Source organism: Aedes aegypti, chromosome 2 (genome assembly GCF_002204515.2).
Source record: "Aedes aegypti strain LVP_AGWG chromosome 2, AaegL5.0 Primary Assembly, whole genome shotgun sequence".
NCBI classification, from domain to species: domain Eukaryota; kingdom Metazoa; phylum Arthropoda; class Insecta; order Diptera; family Culicidae; genus Aedes; species Aedes aegypti.
Window position 1 is genome coordinate 167,118,239 of NC_035108.1, and position 19,014 is coordinate 167,137,252.

General features: G+C 42.1%; 1 protein-coding gene across 2 annotated transcripts in view; it reads right to left on the reverse strand.

Moving 5' to 3' along the window:
* Positions 1 to 11,618: 11,618 nt before the first annotated feature.
* Positions 11,619 to 19,014, reverse strand: part of LOC5564155 (lachesin) — a 413,190-nt gene continuing 405,794 nt past the window's right edge. For both annotated transcript variants that reach the window (XM_021843072.1, XM_021843071.1), the window contains exon 13: positions 11,619 to 12,342. In XM_021843072.1, coding sequence (XP_021698764.1) covers positions 12,230 to 12,342 — 113 coding nt within the window. In that variant the 3' untranslated portion in view covers positions 11,619 to 12,229. The remainder of the gene's footprint in view (positions 12,343 to 19,014) is intronic.

Consider the following 19,014-nt stretch of genomic DNA (forward strand, 5'->3'; position numbering starts at 1 on the left):
GCTAAATAATAGAATTCAAGAAGAAACACCTTTAAGTGTCAGGGGCCTTCCTTAGCCGAGTGGTTAGCGTCCGTGGCTACAAAGCAAAGCCATGCTTATGGTGTCTGGGTTCAATTCCCGGTCGATCCAGTATCTTTTCGTAATGGTAATTTCCTTGACTTCCCTGGGCATATAGTATCATCGTACCAGCCACACAAATGCGAAAATGGCAATTTGGGCAAAGAAAGCTCTCAGGTCATAACTGTGGAAGGGCTCTTAGAACACTACGTTGAGTAGCCGGCTCTGTCCAGTGGGACGGTAATGCCAAGAAGAAGAAAAAGAACCTTCAAGTGTCGGTCGATAAATTCTTGAAGAAGTCATCAGTAGAATGAATAGACGAATACTTCGTGCAATGTTTGAAAAATTCTTGAAGATATTCTTGAAGTACCGTGCGCCCCCACTTATTTGAACGATACCTTCTACAAGCCATCGGGATACATTTTTAATCTTCTGGCGGGACAAAATTAATAGCGGAGATTTTCCGGCATTTGGTGTCTTCGGCAAAGTTTTTTGTAACAAAAAGGACCATCTACTGACATAAACGGATAGTTTGTAAATCGTCCGAAAATACCGTTTTTTCACTAGAGTCGAGAATGGATTACCAACTGGTGAGTTCGTTTCATGCTTATGATAACACATATTTTCTTGAAAGCGTAACTTTTATGTAATATTAAAACAGACTTTGTATGGTTCGTCACTACAAGTGTCGGCATTATTCCTGTTTCATATAAGTTAAAATATATACATGTAATTTTCAGTTTTCGTTATTAATAAAAACGTCTTTTGAATTGTTCGACATTATAGATGTTGACGTATTTTTTTCCAAAAACTTCTCGAGACAAAAATACAAAACTAGCTTTAAATACAAGTCGTATATTTCCCCCTTGTCCATGGATCGCATCACCGACCAGAGGTGACTCCTAGATCTTTTCCTCCCTCACTAATAAACACCCTTCCCGTGGTGATTGTGGAGATGCAGAGGTATTCTCGGTCTCTAGAAGCAACAATCATTACACCCTAACATTCCTTCCCCATCACAACTGACTGTAAGGACTTGGCCGGCGCCGTTATTGATCAATAATATTAGATCTGCTAAAATTGCACTTCGAGAGTAAGCGGAAACTCCCATCCCTTATTCATTTGGATCGTAGTGCAATTCTTACCAGTTCCGATCAATCACGGAGTAGCAACCATTGACATGTACAGTCAGTCTATGCTATGCTATGCTATGCTATGCGAAAATACCGTTTTTTCACTAATTTGGTCTTGTTTTGTCAATAACTCGGAAACAGTATACGGAAAAAAAATTCGTTCTCGCATCCGTGAACAGCTGTCATGAATACGTGAACAAGGAAAAGTACTCCGAAAATTAGATCATGTCTAGATGAATGTGTTGCCTGGTTCCGAGAACGTTCATATGAATCCATAATAAAGCGACGGTAGTTCACGGTGTATTTTTCGCAGTTCATGTTTTCCAGAATTCTTTGAGTCGACGGGTGACATCTGAAATATGCATGCTTACTTTGATCGACAATGACTACAGACGAGTCACACGAATCCCCTCGATTTACAAACTAGACCCCTATGAATTTGTTCCATGGTCCTATTTTTCAAATCGAGCAGAGTCTTGTAACTCGTTTGTAGTTACTGTCGATCAAAGTAAGCGGACATATTTCAGAAGTTACATGTCGACACTCATAGTAATCCTGTCACATAGACTGACAATTGTCGGGAAACTCAAGTGACAAAGCCAAGCCGAGCATTTTTTTTGTCATTTTTGATCGACTTGGTCGAAATTTGAATTGGGCCGGATTATAAACTCGACTTTGCTCTCTGTAATCGAAATAGAATGGTTTACACTGTTAAAAATAATGAAGATTACACGTCATGTAAACTTCATTTATGCGATGTAAACATGACGTCATGTAAATTTAAGTCTGAAATCATTTAAAAATGTGTTATATGTCATGTAACCACACAGAATCCTGCTGGATTACATGACATATAATTGAAGTTTACATGACATATCATGTAAATATCCATGATATTCCACGCTCCAATTATGTGCATTACCCGATCAACCAGTCAGTGTTTGTCGATAGCGATCGATATCGATTCGTTTTGAATCGTTGGCGATCGCTATCGCTGGACAAAGATCTATAAAGAAATTGTTACACTGGTTGATCGGGTATATGTCTCAGAAATTTACACGTTTGTACTTTCTTATAGTATTATGGGTTCTCACGGCATAAAAATTAACTAGGCAGGCACTTTACTGATGTAAACATCGAATTTGGTTGTAACCATATCGTACCATATACCATCCGGACCACTAGATCATTTTTTTTTAATTTGTTCGAGCTGGATAGGCATGACGTCGATAAGTACTGTCAGCTTTCGGAATAAATCGCATTCTCAATGTAGTACACCGAGATGGGTTCTATTTTGTAAATTTGTAATTTGTAATTTTATTCATTTATTCAACGTAAGCCTGTTAATTAAAAACTTTTTATTTTTAATTAAATCGAGCGGATTCATATGACTCATCTAAAGTCACTCTCGATCGAAGTAAGCATGCATATTTCAGATGTCACCCGTCGATTCCCATAGTAATCCAGTCACGTAAAGTGACAACTGTCGAAAAACTCAAGTGACAGAGCTGAGTCGAGCGAATTTTTTGGTCGACAGTGATCCCAGTTGAGTCATTTTGATCGACTCGACTTATAAAATAGACCCTATGTTTTAGGAAAAAAGCTAATACCTATGCCAAAAGGATGCGGAAGGTGTTATTGTTGACATTGCTATGGACCAATGCACGAGTTTGACGTTTAAGCGGTGCCGTGTTATTTATATGGCCATGGCAACTAGTGAATTCGGCACCGCTCAAACGTCGAATTAGTGAGCTCGTGCAAATGTCCATTTTGAGAGGATGGACCGATGCAAGAGTTCATTATTTGATCCTATAACATTTCCCCGAATACCATTACCCCGAAAACCATCACCCCGAAAGTCAATACCCCGAATGGTCAAGTACCCCGAAAACCAATAGGGCGATATTCAAAACTTAAAAGGCAATAGATGGCTCTTTTTCAATGGTAGTAAAAACGAAATCCTGAAGCAAAGAAAGCACCACGGAAGATGAACTAAACACAAAAAGTTATGTATTCACTTTACACTTGATTTCTAATCACTATTTTTTTGATCCAGTTTCCTAATTGCAAGTAATTTACGATTTTCATTATTTTTCATACGTTTTGACAGTTCTCCGACTACCATTCTTCCATGCGCTTGTGTTGGAAGTTTGAGAAATTTGAGAATCCAGCGTAGCGCGATCAGTGGGTGACATACAAACAACAGTGTCGTCGCTCGGCGGCCGGTAAGAGAAACTGAATGTTCGAAAGGTTGTTGTCTGTAATTTTTGCTGCTGGCGCCAACTGTTAGCGTTTAAGAACAAAATAAACAGTCATTACCTTATACCCCGAAAACCATTACCCCGAATAGTCCGTTACCCAGAATACCATTTCCCCGAATGGACCATAACCCCGAATTTTCTTGGCAAGAAAAATTGAAGATCCGATAAATGAATCCCATATACCTATTTCATAGAATTTTGATTTTCATTTGAATTCATGTTCTTCATATTATCAAAGATTTATTATTCTTTTAATCAACAGCTATTCTTCATGAGCCAAGTGAGAACCCAAATTTTACTCACAGGCGTGTACTTGATTTTGTGAGAATGATTGTGTTCACAGCAATAAATCATTTTTCGAACTGATGATAATGCTGACATGTTAATATTAGAGACCTTTCCCGCTCTCTTTCAAAAGCGTTATATTATTTGGTAATGCATAATTATATTTTTATATTGCTGGAGGTAATGCGAGTTCAACATATTCTAAAATGTCATTAGACTATGGTTTGAAAAATGTCAGATGAAAATGTTTTCTGATATTAAACTGACCACTATTTCAAAAGTACATCGCTAAAGAACAGCCTATGATAAAAGAAGAAAAAATCACTGTTGAAAGCGTCAATAATTATGATGCCAACAATCACTTTGCTAGTGCAACTTCCGAAAGAATAGCCGATAACTAAAAGAAGGACAAATCTCTTGTTGGAAATTGTAATACTGACAAGATGTAATACCGACAAGTAATGCAGGAGCTTATTTTCATTTATTTTTTGAAGTCACTGTCAACTTTGAATTTCGCTCAAGACAATTTTGTCAGTCGATTTTTTTTACCGCTATCGCTCAAACTTCAACTCAAACGGTACAACTCGAAAGAACAGCCTATAACTCAATGAAGAGAAAATCATTGATTAAAATTTTTTACACTGCCATTATACAACCTCGAAAGAACAGCCGATGATTGAAAGAATAAAAAATCACTAATAGGAATAGTAGTAGTTACTAAGCCGAAAACTTTCAGGCTCAAATTCGCGAGCTTCCTTGAAGAATTTCTTGAAGTGCATCACTGATTTTCGGGGAAGTGTCGTATTAGGGGAACTGGTTTTCGGGGTAATGTATCGGGGTAATGGTTTTCGGGGTAATGTGTCGTTCGGGGTAACGTTACATTCGGGGTAATGGTTTTCGGGGTACTGGTTTTCGGGGAGATGGTTTTCGGGGTAATGGTATTCGGGGAAGTGTTATAGGACCCATTATTTGCCTTACATGCCAGCCGTAAAAATATATCACTAGACGAAGCATGCTATGTAAATTCCAATCAGCATAGACAGTAGAAACATTAACCTAAGAATGCTAATGTCGCTGCTGTTCGTGTTACCAACATCTAGTTTGCCACGAACTGACAGCCTGAGTACCGGGCATCAAAGTGTCAAATTAATTATAAAAACATAAACAACGACAAGGCATTGAACACACAATGAAAAACCATAATTAAAGGTAATAATAATTAAAATCAGTTTTATGACAATAGCGCTACTAGCGTTCTACTACTAATATTTCTATTGCATAGACCCAGACATCGAAAACGGTCTAACGATTGGAAACTCAGATCATGGAACTGTAAAGCCCCACGCACAATGTGAGCGGCAGCGCGGTACAACGGCATAACGGCAAGCCCATCTTGAGCTACACTCTACTTGTCAAGTCAATGTTGAAAAAAATTTAGTAAACATGGGATTGATAAGTAAAGTGTAGATCAAGATGGGCTTGTCGTTATGCCGTTGTACCGCGCTGCCGCTCACATTGTGCTTGGGGCCTAAGTATCTCAGTTTCTTGGGAAGCACCCGCATTCTTTCCGACATATTGAGGGTCGGCAGGTTCGACATCGCTGCGAGGTCGCTGAATTCAACTTTTATCTTGATGGGAGAGGCGTTTAGATGGGTGATGGCCAATCCACAACCGAATGTGCAAGTTGAGGATTAAAAACCTTATTTGCAATACGATGATGATAAGGACGCTTTCTACACGCAGCTGGAACATAAATACCACAGCTGCCCAAGATCTCAACGCTCAAGTTGACCAGGAGGAATTTAGACTGACTACAGGGAAGTTCAACGCTCAACAGCTTACGAACGAAAACGGCTTTGGATCCATTGATTTCGCCACCTCCTAGTATGTACCTACTCCCAGCACAGTCATATCGGTACATCCGAAGATCAGCCGAACAGACTGGACCACATATCGATCATGTTTTGATTTATGGAAGGCCCTTCTTGTATATTATCAACGCGAGAATTTATCGCTCCGCAAATTTCGAATCGGACCACTCTGCTTTGTGATGACCAAACTGCGCCAAAGACTTTACGAACAACAACAGCATTGGGTACCGACGCCCGCCACGGTGCAATCTGACGGATGAGGATAAGCTCTCTGAAGCCCCTCTTGAGGACTGCTAGAGTAGTGTCAAAGGTGTCATTAATAATGCAGCAAAAGGTACCATTCGGTTCGTAAAAGGAAATCGACGGAACAGTTGGTTCGATGAGGAGTGTCAGACGGTTTTGAACGAAAAGAATGCAGCGCTGGGGATGATGTTGATGCAAGAGTAGCCGTCAAAATGTGGAACGATACAAAAAGAAGCGATGGCAGCAAACCCATCTATTCCGGGATAAAAACCGCCGCCGGAAGAGTTGGAGTGCTGACGTTTCTTATTGCACGCATAGTGCCGACTCACCCGAAGAAAACGCAAATCTTTTTGCAGAATTCTTTCGTTCAGTATATGTTGAAAATCCACCTCCTATATCTCAGGACTACATAAACAGCCTTCCATCGTACAACATGCAGCTCCATCGAGTCACATTTGACGGCGATAGTATTCGTGCAGCACTCAGCAAAGTAGATGCTTCAAAAGGTCCCGGACCCGACCTTATTCCGCCAAGCTTCATCAAACGCTCAATCGCTTGCGACGCCGATTGCATCGATTTTCAACCGTTCGTTGATCGAAGGAGTCTTCCCCGAAGCGTGGAAGCTCGCCACTATCATTCCTATACATAAATCGAGGAGTGTACGTGGAAAACCACCGATCAATATCTATTCTCTGCTGCTTGGCGAAGGTCTTCGAAACCTTGCTACACGATGCTTTGTATCCAGTTGTGCAGCCCGATATATCTGAGTTTCAGCACGGATTCGTCAAAAAACGATCAACGACGTCGAATTTGATGACGTTTACTCATGCTGTGTTCGACAAACTCGAGAAACGTAGCCAAGTTGATGCCATATATGTGGATTTCTCAAAAGCTTTCGAAAAGGTACCTTACAATTTAGCCATCGCAAAACTGAACCTCCTTGGACTGCCTTGTTGGACCATCCCGTGGCTGAAATCTTATTTATCCTCCCGTAAAGCTTTTGTGAAAGTACAAGGCGCGAATTCTGATATATTTGGTATATCCTTCGGAGTTCCACAAGAATGTCACCTAGGTCCACTTATTTATCAGCTGGACTGTGGCAAATTACTGTATGCAGATGATTTGAAGCTATTTCGTACGATCAAAATATTGCTGGACTGTTGCGCGCTACAAGGCGATGTCGATAGAGTTACCAATTGGTGTGATCTTAACGGTATGCAGATGAATGCTAACAAATGCAAAGTCATATCGTTCAGCCGTCGTCAGTCCACCACAGTATTTGACTATTGTTTGAATAGCTCATCGCTGGAGAGAGTATCGCCCATCAAGGATCTTGGAGTGATCCTGGATTCCAAACTCCGATTCCATGAACATATCGCCACGATGTCAGCCAAAGCCAATGCAATGCTCGGTTTTCTTCGCCGCAATACACAACTTTTCGACGATGCTTATGCACAAGTAACTTTATTGTGCTTGAATGCGGAGTGCAGATTTGGACTCTGTATCATGCTGTCCATGTCGAAAGTATCGAAAGAGTCCAAAGGCGTTTCATAAGGTACACTCTTCGAGGAATGATCCTGCTCACCTGCCTCCATATGAGCATCGCTGCGCGCTGATAGGTGTGCAGTCTTTGGCTAACCGTCGAACTCTGCTGCAGAGATTATTTGTCTTCGACGTTATCACCGGCAACATAAATTGCAGCAGTCTGCTGGCAAATGCGCAGTTTCACGTTTTAGTGTTTACAAATACCTCTAAAATTAAAAATCAGAGGATCTCATTTCGGGGTGAAATTGATAACTGGTCAATGCCATTATTGTTAGTTTCCAAAACAACTCTATATGATAAATTGGAGCTCCCTGTATCCGAATATGCTTGTCAAATTCTTAACAATGCAATATTTATATAAATAACGAATTGTTAAATTTTAAGAATTACGCGGAAAACGCCTAAATGTATGCAATTTCCTAAGGAATTCAATGATATCTTACAGAAATTCAATCATTTCAACCATATGAGCTAATTGGTACAAGTTTTGGTGATGAAATCTGGTTTGGGGATATATCTCAAGCATTCTCACAAACTTTCAGGTTTATACCATGTTCAAATCCTTGCTTATAAATAGAAGTTCATAGGTGTTTGTCAATACTGTACCGTGCATGATTTCGAAATTTTACGTTATTTTCATACTAATAAACATTCTTTAACGAAAAAAAATTCACAACACACAATTCGACAATAGTTACGACAAGCAACGTTCATTTACTGCAGCTTACATTGATATTTGTGCTCCATTACGAATAAATAAAATCGTGTGATACGATGATCAATTTCACCCTTCTGATCAATTACACCCGATTTTACGGTATACTTTTTGTAATTGGGTGTAAGTGTGAATGTAATGGTTTCATCATCGTTGGGAGTGACGCAGCTAAGAAAGTTAATGTTACTCCAAGCGCGTTCGTCTTCCAGGGATGGGACACAGGTACTTCCACCTAGTGCCCTAGCTGAAAGGCTTTGGTTTGAGCGCCAATACTCGCTCTCTGAAACGAGAAAATAAATTGGCCCGTCCTTATGATACAGAAAGAGACCAGATTGCATTAATATATGTGGTCTAATCGGAACAAACTCACCAAATACGTTCATATGTCTAAACGCCGAGTTGAAAACCGTTTCCTCAAAAACTTAAATGATTCTATTGGAAATTTGAATGGTTTCGTATATGAATAGAACTTAACGGCATGGCTATGTACCGTAATTCGGGGTGTAGTTGATCAGTGGGGAGAAGTTGATCATTCCCGTACCCACATGTATGAACTGCCAAGAGAGCTATTAACCGTTTTCAATTATCACAAGTTATGTCATATCGTATTACCTGATAGCTGCTCTTGATGTTTCTAAATTCGGTTCGTCGTTCAAGATAGTTATACCATGGAAAAAACAGATTTTTAAGGAAATGTTCGATGAACTGTTAAAGGGTTCTACCCTAAACATAAGTCTATTGCCAAGGCCATACAAAGACAACATTTAAATAAACTGTTTTGTACATTCCATATATGTTCGGTGAACCCAGTTTTATAATTGCATTGAGTATAAAAAATCATTTTCAGAGACAAAAACGTTCATTTTGTGAGCGAGTTGCCGATTTCAAAGAAAATTGCATACCTTTAGGCGTTTTATTTGGTGTATTCTGGATTTCACAACATTCAATTCTAAAATTGACCGATTTATCAACAAGTTGTAAGATTTTTGAGACTTGATTCGGGATCAGTGATCCCAAATTTAGTAATTAGCATGTCTCTTTATTTTAGGAAACATGTCACAGTAATTGATCAACTTCACCCCGGAATCGAAAATTCCACTTTTTGATTTCTAAAAATTGTTTTTGTTATTATGATAACAATTCGTAAAAAAATCGTTTCTATAATTCGATATACATCCAACCAGTACAGATTTTAAAAATATTTGGATGAGAATACATGCATCCTACAAGGAATTATAGAACAGTATCGCTCAAAAGTGATCAACTTCACCCCATTTTACGGTACCCATAATCTTTCGTCCTTGTCAAAATCACACAATAAATGGGTAAAACTTGGTTTCAAATAATTCTGCGTAGCACAATAATCATCATCGAATGCGGATTTCACACTTAACACAGGTTTTTCAATATATATTCAAAATTTAAAAGCATTACATTAAAAAAAGCATTAAAAATGATGCAAATCTCACAACCGTATGATTTTTCTTCTTAATTTGTCAGAATCACACTTATCTCAAACGAAACAAAAACTATCCGGGTGGCGTAGCACCAACGGGATCATGTCAAATCTTCACTAAGTAATACGCTTTGATTACAGCACAATCAGCCAGTTCCATTGCAGCGTTGCACAAACCTCTACAATCCGGATAACATTGCACCTGCTAATATCGGCGGAAATGCGAACAACGAGAGCACGAAAAGAAAATCAGGTGGCATAGCACCATCAGCCGAATCTATTTTTCACTATCCGAAAAAGCGGAACCGAGGTCGACGTCAGGATAATTTGCTACTATTGAGCTTGAGCTTGAATGGCCGCCCGTGGATGCACTCCAGTATCGCCAGATCAGCTGCACTTACACAAGGAACCAACCGAATGACTGCTTGGGACTAACAGGCATCCTCAGTGTATAAGTGCTGGTGACCTTTAGGCAACAATGGCACCTGCCACGTCAGAATGCAGACCAATGAGGGGAAGGGGGAGGAATTGATGATGCATTGAACTGACTCCCACGTAGACCGTATATTCCACTGCATCCACGTCAGTTCATGCGGGAGTGTATGGATTGGGGGAAAGACATGGCAGAGAGGTTTGCTTTTGTGGTTAGCAGACTGCCTATGTATCAGGCGTAAGAAATGCGTGCGCGTGGAAGTAGGAAGCGTTAGGGAAACGGTTTCTTGTCCGTCTCTGGTTCTAGCGTTTGCTATGAACGAATAGTTTGAGTGTGATATATTTAGAATGGAAGATAGAAGCAAGTGAGAGATATACAGCTACAAAGTACGAGGAAAGGGACGGGCCTGGGATTGAACCCATGACCTTCTGCATATGAAGCAGAAGCGGTAGCCATCAGACCACCAACCCCGTCCCGTCGACGTCAGGATAATTTGCTACTATTGATAACAAAGTCTAAATCATGCTAACATGATCATTCAACTACATTCAGAGCAAAACTGCTCTTTTGCAGTAGAACATAGTAGCCTGGATTACTTTGATCATTTTTTCCCGCCAGAAGCTCCTCTGTTACCAGCCGAACAGTTGGGGATGCATGCATGTACATGCATGTACATGCAAACCCACTGTATGATGATGAATAACAATTTATCCTGACGTCCAATCAAAATATGGTGTTCGGCAAAGTTGTAGCTGGGAAGATTTCAGAGTTTATTCACTTTTTCATAGATTATTATGACAAGCAGTTAGAGGACTAAACACAAAAAGTTTGCGTTTTCCATAGTAATCTCCTTATAAACTTCAAATGTCGTGTGCCCAGTCAAATTTATTCCGAATCATTTCATACTTTGGAAGGATGTTGTTTACCATAATAAAAATCGTTTATGCATAGGTGAGCAAAAATTTCAAATTTCAAATTCCAGTAGCAGAGCTCTAGCAAGCATCTCCGAAGCTGGCCAAGTTGGTTCAAATGAAACCCATCCTTACGTTTAGAGTATCACTGAAGGTCAAAAATCGCCGTAACGTTCATACTTATATCACTAAATAGAGAAACAGGCCCTGTCCCAGTAGGTTTGTAACACTAGAAAGAAGAAGAATAAAGATATGTGAAATAAGTTCATACTTCAATTTTACATCCTATGTTTTGTTGTGCATCATTTAACACATTCTTTCATCTTATATACGAAAAAGTTGCTGCATCCATTAGCGCATACTCTTACATTAGACCAATTTCGGCACCTATCTCATTCGTTACAACATTTGTCTATAGCTCTCACAATTCCTGAATTTCTTTACCAGAACTAAACATTGTGTTTAAGATTACGCCCTAAAATATTTTCTGCGGATTTTTGTAGTGGTCTCTATACGGGGGATGCCCATAATTTGGCTAGTTTACCTGCGTTCGTGTTTCTCTTTTTATTTTACAAATTAGCGCCATCACTTGTATCGTATTTGGATGTGGGATATGTACACTGGTTGACGTAATCTAACATTTGATTTTGGGGTAGTGTAGTATGTGAGTTACAGCCAAACGCATGTGAAATCCAAACTGTTTCTTAGTATCATCTGCACATTTGCTACATTTATTCAACAAGTGGTTTGATTCGATTTTGTTCATATTTTCAGTTTTTATCTTACACTTCGATATGTCAGCCTAGATATTTGCCATTATATAAATATATGCATAGTTTCTTACTAATTAATGATTTCTACAACAAAAAAGCGCATCTTTCTCTATTTATTTGCTTTAGTTGAGTTGCACTAAAGTATTCGATCAGCTGCAACGTGTAGTTCATTGTTAGTCTAAGCCTCGCAGCTTCACTAGTGAAAAGATGTATGTATTTCAGAAGTCGTATTGGGAAAGGGGTCCTTCGGATTTCTGGGAGTGATATGGGTCTTAGTTGGCAATTCAGTTTTGTTTGTCTGTCTTTAAGTTAATGCATTTTGACTATGATATCACTTACTTAGCCTCGTTCGCATTTCTTTGCTACAATGTACAAACTTATGATATGTTGAAATTAATTTGGATTGTTGGGAAATAATACAACTATTGAGATAAGGGATTATCCAGTAAAGTATATAATCATGTACCCTTAACATATGTAACAATAAAAGTATTGCATGATAATGTACAGTCTCCATTAGGAACGCAGCGGAAAACTTTCTCGATTTTACAGAACCAAATGATTTGCGATGCAGTACGAATAAGTGAGTGAAGATGATATGCTCAGTATTTTCAAAACGGTGTAGTACACTTTACTATTCCATCGCAATGAGGCAGCAGCTGAAACGAGATTGAAGAAAATATCTAAGTTAAATTAAGTGTGAGTGCAAGACAATGGAAGAAACTAATGAATAATAATATACACTAATTAAAATGATTATCACATTTGAGTACATATGAACATTTGATAAAATTTGCTCAAAATATAATATTACAATATGCAAACCATAGGTAGTAAACCCTCTCAAACCAATGCCCTTCTAAATATTCTTCAAAAATCATAAATCGTAAATTATGAGCGTCACTATCCGATCATAAATTTTCCTACCGGAGTTGTGCCACCATAAACGGCCAACCAGTTCCAATGTTCTCCTACCTTTGTGTGACATCATCTGCAAACTGCAATCGTCAGCCAAAATGTGAGCTTCTTAATGTTTTTACCCATCGAGGACCGTCCAGTACGGTCAGCAGTTGCAAAAAATCAGTGAATTAATTTTAGCTCCTGCACAGCTTTCGGTGACAGGATCCCTTTCGTTTATTTCCGACTCGCCAAGATAGCAAAAGTGAGCAGAAAAGCGGTAGAACAGACGTACACTGCTCGGCTTAGCTCCACTATCCTTTCTTTTGAAGCTGCCACCATTGCCATTTTCATCAGCGTTAATATTCAAATCCAGTTAATTTAAATTTCCACATTTTGAATGCGATTTTACCTCCAGCAGAGCAGAGAAATGACGGGATTTAACGCAAAGCAAAGCAAGAAGGGTTTCTCAACAGGAAAAAAATGTGACTGCTCAGAAGTTCTTCTTTGAAATGTTTTGTGTTTTTCATTGTAATTTTGTCCATGATTTTTTTTTGTTTCAAATGTGCATGAAACTTTTAGCAGTTTGAAAGGACCACTACCCGAGCTGGAGAAAATTGCTACAGAATACTAAATCAGAATTGCCACAGAATGAAAATCAATCCTAAACAAAACCACCTAAATAGTTAATAAAAGAAATTTAAATCTGTCCCAAAATAACCCACTAGCCCGCTAATTCACCTTTTTGGACTAATAGTGCTTTTATACGGCTATCTGGGGAGCACATTGGGCTTAGGCTCTGTGGTTCTCCTGTAACGGTTTATTGCGGTCTACTGCGGATGCACGTCTCGATTGCGGTAATAGAGGAAAACAGGGGTATGCAACTATGTACCACGTTACCTTTCTTTGGATTGGGCTACAAGTCCGATGTCCCCTTGAAACTACTTTTTGGTATTACTTCAGGGAGCGGAGGGCTTGTTGATTCCTCTACGTATTTTCTTCACCTCTTGCTCAATTCGATCTGACTACAATTTGTCTCTTCAACGTCACTCACATTTCGAAAGATTCTACTGCGTTTGTTGATGCGCGTGACTCAATTACTCGGCTCGTCATACTCTACGGGCTGACCGGTTGTATGCCGAGGTAGGTCTTGCGATTCCGGTTCGCAAGCGCCCTGACGTTCCAAAGCTGGCGGTTCGTCGTTATCGATACTACTCGACGTAGTTCTTGACGCTAGCTTCACCTACTCCGATGGAGAGTACCTCGGGCCTGCGTTTCCGATGGATAGAAACTTCCGGTTCACAGGCTTCTCTCGATGACCATTTGCCGGTGCTGATTCGCGATCTACTCAGCTAGTCCCCGACGGAAGATCTAGCCTACTCCGACTCGATGGCGGTCGGCCAAGTGTCAGTATCGGTTCTGTAATTTCGGTTGGAGGGTGACTTCCGGTACACAGGCGCCTTGACGACTTATTATCGATACTACGTTACGCTCGTTCTACTTGGTCCAGTCCCCGACGGAGGATCTAGCCTACTCCGATCGCGCCCGATGGTCTCCTCTCATCAACAGACTGACTTGTCGAATGCCGAGGTCGGTTCGACAATTCCTGTGGGAGGTTGGCTTCCGGTTCATCAGCGCCCCGACGACCCGTCGGCAAGCGCTACTCTCTGCGTCTCGTTTCGTTGCTCTGCTCTGCTCGCCAGTTGCGCTATAAGCCAGACATTATACCACCATGTTGGTCATCCTATTCAAAAGATCGGGATCGTTTCATTCCGTGTACCACACCTTCTACGCTGAAGTGTCACCAAAAGCAGCCGTTACCTATGTTGAACCTCAGGCAGTCGAAGACAACATGTTCTGGCGTTTCTACAATCTCCATAACGCATGGCCAAATCGATGCAAATAGTGCTTAAAGCAGGAAGGAAGTTCACTTCTCCGTGCTCCCTGTTCACCCAGGTCGATTGATTCGAGATGAGCCTGTGGGTCCACCTTTCTTTCTCGGAAGCATCCCGTTCTTGTTGCCACTTAGCCAGCGAACGAATTTTTGCCAACTGCCTCGTCTGCCTGGTTTTGCTGATAGCAGTCGATGTCTTCGGACAGGATGATGGAGATCAAAATCATCCCAGCGATTACGCATGCCGCCTTCGACGGTCTAGTCCACGCTCATACTCGCATGGTGATGAGTCGGAACGTGTTGTATAACTTATCCCGATTCCGTTTGATCTGTACCGCCGCGCCCCAGGCTGGCGCACCGTATCTTAGTAGCGATGTTGATACGACAGCCAAAAGATGCCTCTTACTGCTTTTAGGACCACCTATGTTGGGCATAAGTCTTCTGAGCCCATTGCTCGCCCTCGCCACCCTCTCGCATGCATAATCGACGTAACTGTTGAAGTTCAGCCGATCGTCTAGCATTATGCCCAGGTGTTTCAGCTTTCGCTGTGATGCTATGGCATGCTCCCCGACAGTAATCTCACCGTGCATGACTGCTTTGCAGTTGCTAACTAGTAGATTGGCTATCTTCAGCTTGACTTCCTCCATCCAATCTTCGACCATTCCAATTGCCTCCGTTGCCAGCATTTTTACTTCCTCCTGCGTCTCATCTATTACCGTTAGGACGACGTCATCGGCTAAGCCGACGATCTCGACCCCCTTGGATAGCTCCAGCGATAGGACCCCGTCGTACATCGCATTCCACAGCGTTGGTCCCAATATGGAACCTTGTGGGACTCCAGCCGTTACTCTTAACTCCTTCGGGCCGGCGTCGCATACTTCAGGACAAGGTTTTAAAAGTAGCTCTTCAAAACATGGCACAAGAAGTCGGGAACCCGCATTCTGTGCAGTGCTGTAGCAATGGCTTCCTAGCTGGCGCTGTTGAACGCGTTCTTTACATCTATCGTGACCACGCCAGAGTAACGATCGCCTTAACGTTTTTGTTTCAATACTTTCTCAGCCCTCTCCAGCGCTGTGTGAATTGCGTCCATCGTCCACCTTCCTTTCCGGAATCCAAACTGCTTTTCTGAAAGCCAATTCTCGCTCATTTTATCACCCTGCTTAGAAAAACCCGTTTCAAAAGTTTACCGAGTGTATTAAGTAAACAAATAAATAGTAAAGATATAGGCCTATATGGTCCTGGATTTCCGGGCGATTTTCCTGGCTTCGGCAACAGTTTTATTATTTATTTATTTGGCTTTACATCAATTATCATGATAAAACCACGCCAACAATATTTCACCAATTTACTCGGTTCATGGCCGCTTCTCTCCATCCTCGACTGCGACCCAGGCTCTCCAGGTGCACCTGGTCAATCCACCTAGTTCGTTGCGCCCCACGTCTTCTTGTTCCGACCGGATTCGTAGCGAACACCATCTTTACAGGGTTGTTGTCCGGTATTCTTGCATCATGCCCTGGCCAGCGTATCCTTCCAGCTTTAGCTACCTTCACGATACTGGGTTTGCCGTAGATTTGAGCGAGCTCGTGGTTCATCGTTTGCCGCCAAACGCCGTTCTCCTGCACGCCGCCGAAGATCGTCCTTAGCACTCGGCGTTCGAAAACCCCAAGAGCTTGCAAGTTCTCCTCGAGAATAGTCCACGTCTCATGCTCATAGAGAACTACCGGTCTTATGAGCGTTTTGTACATCGTGCATTTGTTGCGGGGGTGAATTTTTCTTGATCGCAGTTTCTTTTGGAGCCCATAGTAGGCACGACTTCCGCTGATGATGCGCCTTCATATTTCCCGACTAAAGTTATTGTCAGCCGTCAACAAGGATCCGAGGTAGACGAACTCGTCCACCACCTCGAAGCTATCCCCGTCTATTGTAACACTGCTTCCAAGGCGGACCCTGTCGTGCTCAGTTCCGCCAACCAGCATGTACTTTGTTTCCGACGCATTCACAATTAGCCTGACTCTTGTTGCTTCGCGTTTCAGGCGGGTGAACAAATCTGCTACCGTTTCAAATTTTCTCCCAATAATATTCATGTCGTCCGCGAAGCAAACAAATTGTCCAGATCCGTGAAAATAATGCTGTTAAATCCAGCTCTCCGCATGACACCTGCAATTCAATATTGAACAATAGGCACGAAAGTCCATCGCCCTGTCGTAGTCCTCGCCGAGACTCGAACGAACTGGAGTGTTCGCCCAAGATATTCATGCAGTTTTGCACACCGTCCAACGTTGCTCTTATCAATCTTGTGAGCTTCCCGGAAAAGCTGTTCTCGTCCATGATCTTCCATAGCTCTACACGGTCAATACTGTCGTATGCCGCCTTGAAATCGATGAACAAATGGTGCGTAGGGACCTGGTATTCACGGCATTTCTGGAGGAATTGCCGCACGGAAAAGATCTGGTCCGTTGTCGAGCGGCCGTCGATGAAACCTGCTTGATAACTTCCCAAAAACTCGTTTGCTATAGGTGATAGATGATGGAAGAGAATCTGGGATAGCACTTTGTAGACGTCGTTTAGGATAGTGTTTGCACGATAATTTTCACATTCCTTTGTGGGCGAGCTACGGAATCCGGATCAATTGTGTCCGGTTCGCGTTTCGCGGAAGAAAAAACCAAGTGTGCCGGTGAGAAAAAAACAAACAAAACGTGTCAGTAGTGCTTGATTTGTTGAATCTGTTGCATGCTCCTTTGTGGGCGAGTGACGGAATCCGGATCAATTGTGTCCGGTTCACGTTTCGCGGAAGAAAAAACGAAGTGTGCCGGTGAGAAAAAAACAAACAAAACGTGTCAGTAGTGCTTGATTTGTTGAATCTGTTGCATGCTCCTTTGTGGGCGAGTGACGGAATCCGGATCAATTGTGTCCGGTTCACGTTTCGCGGAAGAAAAAACAAAATGCGTCGGTAAAAAAAGGATCGACGCGTCAGTTGTTTTTGATCCGTTGAATCTGTTGCATGATCCTTTAAGGGCGAGTGACGGAATTCGGATCGTGTCCGGTTCGCATAGTAACCGCACTATCGGAATCGATCATCCGTGTATATGTTCACGTATTCATTTAAAATTATGTCTTTATCGTTTACCAAAACGAATCCTTTCCCATGTCCAAACTCCCAGTGTTTTCTTATGGAAGTACAGAGGGCTCCTCGGCTTCTGTAAAGCAAGTAACACGTCAACATTTCCCTCCCATTCCCAAATTGACCTTTATTCGGACGCAGCCGGAGCCGGTATTGTATATTATAATAATGAGAGCACCAGTACTTACACATTGAGGATGCTACTGATCCCGGGTAGTGTCTGTTGGTTCCCTGTGTAAGTACAGCTGTTCTTGCAATAATGGAGTAGCAACTGCAATAACGGAGTATCATGCTCATGCTCATGATACCATCCTTGCCAGCGGCCTAGTTGTTCTTGAGCTGTTGAATGGCATCCTTAACTTCCCCCATCGTGGGAGCTGATTGGTTTCCACTGTCCGCTGTGCTGACGTAGCCATCGCTTTCGCTGTCCTGACCTTCTGTGCCTGTGTTATTTGTGCCATTCAGGTGTTCATCGTAATTCTGCTTCCACCTTTCAATCACCTCGCGTCCGTCCGTCAAGATGCTCCCATCCTTATTCCGGCACATTTTAGCTCGCGGCACGAAGCCTTTGCGGCATGCGTTGAGCTTCAGATAGAACTTCCGCGTTTCTTGAGAACGGTACAGCAACTCCATCTCTTGGCATTGCATCTCTTCCAGGCGGCGATTTTTGTCCCGGAATAGGCGAGTTTGCTGTTTCCGCTTCAGTCTGTATCGTTCCACGTTTTGACGCGTATCATGCTGCAGCATTGCAGCCCGCGCTGCATTCTTCTCCTCTAAAACCTCCTGGCACTCTTCGTCGAACCAATCGTTTCTTGAGCTCCGCTCCACATACCTGACAATGCTTTCAGCAGCGTCGTTAATGACTGCTTTGACTGTCCTTCAGCAGTCCTCAAGAGGGGCCCTATCGAGCTCGCCCTCATCCGGCAACGCTGCCTCAAGATGCTGTGCGTACGCATTCGTGACATCCGTTTGTTTCAGTCGCAATAGATTGTACCGAGGCGGGCGTCGGTACCGTACATCGTTGATAACGGATAGTTTTGGGCGCAGTTTTACCATCACTAGGTAGTGGTCGGAGTCAATGTTAGCGCCACGATAGATTCTGATGTCGGTTATGTCCGGTCGGTCCATCGATCAAAACGTGGTCAATTTGCGATTCTGTCTGCTTTGGTGATCTCCAGGTGTACCGATACGGGAGGCTGTGCTGGAAATAGGTGCTAAGAATGGCCATATTCTTGGAGATGGCAAAATCAATAAGTCGTAAGCCGTTCTCGTTCGTCAGCCGGTGGGCGCTGAACTTTCCAATCGTCGGTCTGAACTACTCCTCCTGGCCAACGTGAGCATTCAAATCACCCATGATTATCTTGACGTCGGGGCTTGGGCAGCGGTCGTACTCGCATTCGAGCTGCGCGTAAAATGCGT